At 40.3% G+C, this 8,457-nt stretch overlaps 2 protein-coding genes across 2 annotated transcripts; one reads left to right on the forward strand and one right to left on the reverse strand.

Moving 5' to 3' along the window:
• Positions 1 to 1,056: 1,056 nt before the first annotated feature.
• bbs12 (Bardet-Biedl syndrome 12) lies at positions 1,057 to 4,254 on the reverse strand. Its single transcript, XM_073487160.1, has 2 exons — positions 4,182 to 4,254; positions 1,057 to 3,369 (listed from the first exon to the last, which is right to left on the reverse strand). The coding sequence occupies exon 2, from the start codon at positions 3,355 to 3,357 to the stop codon at positions 1,405 to 1,407; it is 1,953 nt and encodes a 650-aa protein (XP_073343261.1). The 5' UTR covers positions 3,358 to 3,369; positions 4,182 to 4,254; the 3' UTR covers positions 1,057 to 1,404.
• A 147-nt stretch (positions 4,255 to 4,401) lies between these two features.
• Positions 4,402 to 8,205, forward strand: cetn4 (centrin 4). Its single transcript, XM_073487665.1, has 5 exons — positions 4,402 to 4,487; positions 4,761 to 4,916; positions 5,030 to 5,158; positions 6,423 to 6,560; positions 7,933 to 8,205. The coding sequence occupies exons 1-5, from the start codon at positions 4,485 to 4,487 to the stop codon at positions 8,020 to 8,022; spliced, it is 516 nt and encodes a 171-aa protein (XP_073343766.1). The 5' UTR covers positions 4,402 to 4,484; the 3' UTR covers positions 8,023 to 8,205.
• The last annotated feature ends 252 nt before the right edge of the window (positions 8,206 to 8,457 follow it).

Genomic DNA, 8,457 nt, shown 5'->3' on the forward strand with positions numbered 1-8,457 from the left:
ATTTTGCCATTCCAATTTCCTACTCAATACTGTGTTTGTTATGTCATACCCCACCCTCTCTTGGCCACACCACTGCTGAGTGATGCCTGAGTCAAGGTTGTTCTGGCTCCACTGTAAAGGCCTTTGTAACGTTTTTATTTTTAGAATGTGACAAGAAGCGCTCTCTCTGATCTCAGAGGAAATGGAAGGTCGTGTCGTCGTAACTGTCACCTCTGAAATACAATGCGCACAATAGGAAAATGTCTACAGATAACCATGAGTGTGCTTTACTTTCAGGTGAACCATAATTGTTTTCAGGGTTGTTTTACATTTTTCCAAGTAGTAGTCATTTCAGTTGTTCAGACTGGAATGGTTATAAATTGAGTGTGTGGTGGCTTGGTTATATTTCTGTGACCTTCCAGTGACCATGTAGGTAGCTAACAAAAGGTTTCTAGAATCCAAACTAAACAATCCTCAAGAACTTATTACCATTTTAAAAAGAACAGATCCTAATGAGACTTAATCAAAAACATTTACTCTGTCTGGAGCCGTTCCTTCTCTGTCAACCATTCCCATTATGACAGAGCAGGTCATAAAACCACAACAGTTGGCAGGGAAGCAGCGTCCAATGTGAACAGTGCTGGCCAGGCTGTAGACACGTAATGAAGCGTAGGCAAATATAGTAACGGAAGTGTACCAAGGCTAAAAAACATACTGTACTGGTGCGACGAAATTGCTCCCATGCTCCAGTAGAGGGAAATTTATTTGTGGTTTTGGACATGTACTGTTTGTTTTCCCTGGCTTAACTGAGCATGAAGACAAGGTGTGTACAAGGTACCAGTAGTGTCCGCTATGTCAGGCTTGTTTCATAATAAAAATAAACAAAATTTTAGGGTATTTCCTATGACAGTATGACTAAGACGACAAGTTAAGTAATTATATAATAATCATTTTCTACTGACCAAGTATCAGAAGTATGTTCTTTGAGAGACTGTGCTCATTTGTCAAGCCTTTCCACCTGGGGGTCAGAGCTGCAAAAGTTAATGTTGTTTCTTTTCCTTTCCTGGTTCTTTATCTCATTTATTATGTTTAAAATGGTGAGAAGAGAATTTGTGAGTCTTGCCTTTGCCCCCCATTTATTGGCAATGTCAGAATTTGGGCCATATTTTGTGCATCAGCTTGACTGAAAGAGTTAGATAGACTACAGTGTCATATAATTATTTGTCTCCCCCAAGTGGTAGCAAATAGGTAGCATTGCTTCACTAAAATGAATTTTATTAATATTGTCCTTCAACTATTTATTAATGACAAGAAAATAAAGAATATACAAACACTTTATACCAGTTAAAAAAACATACTTTTATATTTTAAAACCATTTTTGCATTCGAAATATTCAGAAAGTTCCAAAAGATGCTGCATGAGAGTCATAACAGCATCAGATTTCCCTGTTCACCATCAGTTTTTTGGTCAATGCCTGTGATGATCTCAGCGTCAGCCTGTAACACCAGAAAAACCAGATCTAAGGCTTTTCTCCATGCTTCTTGCTTTACACTCAGATTGTCATAAATCTTTACTGCTGGTGCTTCACTGGACTTCATGCTGGAAGAAACTGCACTTCCATCTTGTTCACCTTCCAAGAAAAGCTGTGAGAACTTTGCAGCGATGCCTACACTTTCCTTATAGTCCTGCAGTTGTTGGCTCACAGCAGTCCTGGCTCTGACTTTTGAAATTCTTCCCGTGTTAACCAGTACAGTGGATATGTAATCTATTAAGCCATCTGCCATGAGGTGCAACACTACACCGCTGTAAGGATTAGCTGTGGTTCCTGCTTTGGTTTGCTGGGCAGAGTCCCCATTCCTTTCTCTGTAATGCCTGACATGGTGCACTGCTTGCTCTTGAAGGTGATGAATACAAAGCATTTCTGTCACTCCAGCACCAGGCAGGACGGCTTTATCTCTCAGTGCGTGGTGTAAACGATAAGCACATGCCCAAAACTCGTCCTCCAGTGCCTGCAGCTTGTCATGTACACAGCTTGTGAGGATCACCGTGACCAAGTCGCTGTTCCCACCAGTGGAAATATTCACAGTTGTTGAGGGCCTCCTCTCATGGCTGCTGAGGTCCCTCCATATCGCAACCGTCACCTCAATTCCAACACAGTGCTTATTCAACTGTGTTGCATATGTCACTGGAACAGCTCCTGTTGCATCAGCAAATGCCTTCAGGACTGAAGCCATCACCTTTTCCACCACAAGTATGCGATATCTACAACAGCGTAGAATCAATTTCTCACTAGCAAGCCCACTGATTAGTATCAGATTCACTTCCAGCTTCAACAGAAGTGTCACAACCTTTTCCATCCACTCTTCTTTGCTTGAACTTGACAAATCTGACGGGGCACTCACACGCTGTACACCTGTTGGCCAATTAAAGCCAAGATGGCGGTAGCTATCTGATAAATCTCCATTAATTAAAGCAACCTTCAAGTGCTGTTCTTTTAAGTGATGTGCAACTGAAGCCTGTTCAGCAGATAAAGGAACAATGCAGCCTGGTATAACACAGGAATGCTCCTCTGATAAACCAGGTAGCACACAAGTTGCCACTTTATTGACATCAAATGTGGAACAGCTGACATCATGCTGATTATTTTTTGTCTGTATTCGGCTGGCTTCAACTACTAAATTCATTGCATCAACACAACCATGACTCAATCCCTCAGCAATGTGTGCAATGTCAGGATGCTTAGGCTGATGAGGTTGCAGTACTGTGGAGACATTTTCAGACTTCACCTCATAAAAATGTCTGCTGAGCTTTATTTTCCTTTGTCCACTGCCGTTTAGAGTCTTCTGACCATTTGTTTCTGTCCCTTGCAGGTGGCACGATGTCTGTGAAGCCTCCCGAATGTGTTTCTTAGACATTTGAAGTCCTAAACGAGCAGATGTCGCAGTGCAGCTCTCGGATTGCTCAACATCAAGACCCTCTGTTAAGACACTGCTTTTCTTGCAAACATCCAAGCATATATCCATCCCCTCAGACATAGCCAGGATGATCTGTGCTACTGAAATTCCTCTCTGAAGGCACTCCAGAGCAGCGTGGCTCCACGCTCCAGCGAGAAACAGCACGCATCCCGACCCTGTATGATAGACCTTCTGGTGGGCTTGAATAGTCTCGTGAACCAGCTGACCCACCGCGCAGGTCAGGTCCAGGCTCTCAAAGATGCGAAAGCACGAGCACACAAGAGTTGAATCCCCACCCGTGTCGTCTTGGATAAACTTGTACTTTTTATTGGGGCCCAAAGAGGAATGTGTGATTCCTGCCAGCGCTGAGAGTTTCTGCAGTCCAACATGTTGTCGATGGTTAATAATCGTAGTTCCTGGCATTTCTTGAGGTGCCTGAATTTTAAAAGGACAAGAAAAAATATATGTTTGTTCACGTCTTGTACCAGGTAAAAACGCAACAAAATGTCACTTTTAGTTAGTAAAGCTGCAAAGTTAACATGGTTTGAGTTAGATCACAGTAACAACCAGCAGTGCAGTTAGTCTAGTTGGGTACTTTCACTTTACTTTATGGTACTTTATACTTCTACTTAATCACATTTCAGATGGGAATATTGTACTCCAATGTATATATCTGATTCTTGTAACAAGTTAACCTACAGATTCTGATATAAAATACAAACTATGGAGCCAGTTTATAAATGATGGTGCAGTGTTATATATTATATGACATAACAGTAATAAAAGTTAGGTTTTTAAAAGCAGCCCAGCCATGACCATCTGGAACTTAAGCTGCATGAACATTAGGGCTTTACTACAGCAATATAATATACATATAAATCAATCTGACAGAGTCTATTCAGTATCTGTACAAATTACACAGGACTTTGCTGCAGCCTACTTGAATGGTTTGAATACTTATTCCACCATGGCTAACTAGTTTGGGCAACAACATATATGCACGTCTGCACCACATCACAACATCTAAAGGAGTAAGTGACACTGACAGATATAGCTCAACAGATTTGCAATTGGCCTGTACACCGAGTAGAAGCTTATAAGCTAAGCTAACAAGCTAAAGTCTGATGAAAGGGACTTCACTTGTATATTCAGTCCGTCTATATCAAGGCTAAAGTGAACTATAAACGCAGGGAACAATGTAAAACATTATTCTGCGAAACAAACTTTATTGAAGAGTATAATATTACCTTAGTTTAGTAATGTATGATAGTTGTGACAGTTCCCATTGCCCAGCTGCCCCAGCTCGAACGATTCACCACTGCGCATGCGCTTTGTTTCCTGGTTGCTGGGTGACGAGAAACGATCTCAACCACTGGCGGACCTCACTTATATCCCGCCCATCTTTTTTGTCAATTGGCTAATACGCTCGCGTCACGGTGCTTCCACAGTTTCTATTGGCTCATGTCCATGTCATTTGAATACAGCCGTTGTTGCCTGTTTGTTGACATCCGACTACCAAACACCATTTCCTTGCTGAATCGATCATTTAAATGGTAAAGTTTCATATAAATGTCCAGTATGAAATGTTTACTTTCATGGAAGTTGCAGGATTTATTGTGAAAAGCTGGCGCACAGCTCGATAAAGCTGTTTTTTTTTTTTGCCTGAAAACGTGTTTCTGCTCGGTCTCGTGGAGGAGTATGGAAGCTAAACTTAGCTAGCTAGCATGATAGTAACAGTTGAATAAAACGTAATAACATGCTGCTAACCTGTTAACTGAGTATATTGTATGAAGTGCAAACCAAATCTTAAAGTTTGCTTTTTTCAGGCTTCAAATTACCGCAAACCAGCATCTTCGGCTAGCCAAAGGAAAAAGGCAGGTCCCAAAATCGAACTGACTGAGGAGCAAAAGCAAGAAATAAAGGAGGCTTTTGATCTCTTTGACACAGATGGAACAGGAACACTAGACGTCAAGGAGCTCAAGGTTAGCTCATGGTTTGGTATGCCTTGGATCAGATGTTAAGTGTGTTTGTACTCACAAACACCTTGATAACAGGGTCATAACAGCCTGAGATTTGTTGTGTATCTGTTCCGCAGGTTGCCATGAGAGCTCTTGGGTTCGAGCCAAAGAAAGAGGAAATCAAGAAAATGATTGCAGACATTGATAAAGAGGGCTCTGGAACAATTGACTTCAGTGACTTTCTCAGTATGATGACACTAAAAATGGTGAGTGTAATACAGCTGTTAGACAAAACCTGGAAAGTTTGTAGAGATTGAAAATGATCATTTCTAGGAAGCCTATGTCTAAGTGCTGTATTGTAGGCAACTGGACTTGTTTCAGTTTTTTGAAGATGTTTCACCTCTCATCCAAGAGGCTTGCTGAGTTCTAACTAACTGGATGGGAGTTGGCAGGCTTTTCAACTCTGTGTGGGTCTGACCTTAGAGAGTCGTTAGGACACGTGAGCTCTGAGTTTCTGGGTCGTTAGGGCCACTTGTGGGTCGTTGATCCAACCTAGGTGAGCCAAGGCTAGGTGAGCCCAGGTGTGAATGGCTGTTAAGCTGTCTGGAGAGGGAACTCAGTACTGCATTGTAGGTGGGTGATAAGTAATGTCGTAGTCATGGATTCCTTTACTCCTCTTTCAAACCATCTGTCTTCTCTTGCCATGATGTTTACATTGTTGTCCTCAAAGGAATGTTTTTTCTCCTTCAGATGTAAGTGGACAGCAGAGTCTTGACCTGAGGAGTTGGTCCTCCTGTGTTGTGCCATTCGTTTATATAGAGGTTGACAATCTGTGCATTCCTGGCTGCATTGAACAGCATAAACTACATTACTCTGTTTATGCCTGAGTGTTTTGTCCATCCTAAGGACAAGCAAAGGTTGGCCTACAATACAGCACGTAGGTTTGCGATGACCTGGATGACTGAGAACCTTCATCAACATAGGAAGACTATGTTTAACAGTTTGTAAAGATACAACATTTTGTCTTTTGTCTCATCACTTTTGATTGCAGATTGCTTAAAGGGAGAGCCCCCCCATAATCAAATACACATATTTTTCTTTTACGTTAAGTGCTATTTATCCATGTAGATTGTTGAACTGGCGATATCGGCCAGAGAGATGTCTGCCTTCTCTTGAATATAATGGAACTAGTGGAACTAGGCGTCAAAAAACTCAACAGGAATCATGACCCGGTCAATCCACAGACCTTGCAGTTTCATGACAGAACTATTTTCTTTGTACTAAACTACAATTTTAATTTTGGAATGAACTGTCCCTTTAAACAACACTATCCCAAAAACAAACTTCCTCTAAATCTTTACAGTGAAATCTAGTGTTTGAACATAGACAAATACCATACATGCAAATCATTCTCCCTTTTTTGGACCGTAGAACCATAGAAAATGCATTGCGTTTAAGGTGCAAGATAAAGATGGAAAAAGTGTGAACTGAAGTTGTAATGCATGTTTGTCATGTTGCAATTATTGATAGAGTGAAAAGGACTCCAAAGAAGAAATAATGAAGGCTTTCAGGCTGTTCGATGATGACTGCACAGGAAAAATCTCATTCAAAAATCTCAAGAGAGTTGCTAAGGAGCTGGGTGAAAACCTCACTGACGAAGAATTACAGGTATTGTTGTCTGTAATGACCTGCACTGTTTCCAATGTACTATTCTGTATATAGACTTTGTTTTAGGTGGTCTGCCCACATAAACTTGCCCCCTAATCAAAAAGATGTTGTATTTATGATTTCTTGCCTACAAATGGTACGTAGAAATGTCACAATCTGGTTTTGTCTTTAGACACTGACTAAGGCACTAAATGCACTAACAGCTCGCTATTTGCAGAGACATAAATGTATATAAAGAGAAATAAAATGTAGGGTTGCTTCACATTGCAAGGTACACGTTATATGGGGGTGAGGAACGGTACATGATCAATATGGGCCTATGGTGTGGAACAATACATGGGCTCTAGAAATTTCCATTATAGCATTCATGCATAATTGATTAGCCTGTGGATGTTTTGTTGGTTTACAATTCCATATTTTTTGTTTGAGAGAAGGTGGGTGTTCAGGTTCATTTTAAAATGAAAACCAAATCTATGCTTATTACCTCCTTCAAACATTCTGTTTAGAGTTCCTGTTACACAATTCTTGTTGCAGGCTCTCGATGCTCATACTGTGTCTGTTAGTAGCTCCGTAGTCCTCCCTCCCCCTTAACAGCCTCAAGTTTTACCAATGATGCATTATTAACCTGTGGCAAATGTTTAACCTCTTTTTGTTTCAAAATCAAACTGGAAAGAGGGTTGATTTTCAGATTTTCTATTTACCTTTACATAGAATATGTGTACTATGGTTGGTTCTTTTATGTTAAATGCACTTTTTATATGGAATATGGTGCATTATGTTTAGAAACACAACTTTTTTGTCCATTGGCTGTGGTAGAGTGTATCCAGAATGTATTTTAAACCTATTACAAGGAACTTTTAACTGGTTAAAAAATGCCTCTATATGACCTATATACGCAGTGCCATCAGCAAAAAGATTGGCTCAAATTCTGCTCTTGATTACGGCGCCAAAACAAAGTTTACTACATCATTTGTCCATTTTGGCCACCAGAATCAACAAACAATAAAAGTTCCCTGCAGTGGTTTAAAGTTGGAAACACCCCAAAAAATGTTGATCGTTCAGAGAAGTGAAGAAGCCACACTTGCCTGAATGTTTGACCCTGTGACACAATCCCACCTGACCCTTGTTTCTCTTCTGTCATCTCCCAGTTCCCCTTTTGTTGTTGTGTTCTTACATGTGATATAAAAGTACGTTGTGGCTTTAGGTTTGTTATTTCTGAGGAACTTTGGCACTGAGGTGCCCCATACGACACATATTGTCAGTCCTAGTGAGGGTTTTTCCATTGCTGTCACATGCGATGTATGAAGCATAGCTTTCAGTGTGTTTTTAGTTTGAACATACTTACATTAGACTTTGTTTCTTGTCCTTTCAGGAAATGATTGACGAGGCAGACCGAGACGGAGATGGTGAGGTCAATGAGCAGGAGTTCTTGAGGATAATGAAGAAGACCAATCTTTACTGAACCTGTCGAGTGTTATAGCCTTGATCTTGGACCTTTTTAAGATTCACCTTTTATTTTGTCAGTACAGTTTATACAGTAGCTTTTGGGGATTTTGTTTAGGGTGTAAATAAATATTTTAACATGCTTTATCTTTGCACTGATTTTTCTACAATTCAAGACAAATAAATATATTTCATCATTCTTCATATGTCTGTTGTTACTTTTATATACACCTTAGTTTCTCTTTAGTGTTTCCTTTGCGTCAGTATTGAAATTAGATTCTAAGAGCTTAAGTTTCCATGTGCATATAAGAAATGATCTCCCTACACTCATAATGTTTGCTAGTGTTGTGAATATCTCAGTCAAGTTTATTTCAGTTCGTTGCAGTATATTCTGCACAGAGATGCATTTCAATAATGTTCAGATGTTGGGGAACAGACAGTGGAAGTCAGATGA

Source organism: Pagrus major, chromosome 18 (assembly GCF_040436345.1).
Source record: "Pagrus major chromosome 18, Pma_NU_1.0".
Lineage (NCBI taxonomy): Eukaryota > Metazoa > Chordata > Actinopteri > Spariformes > Sparidae > Pagrus > Pagrus major.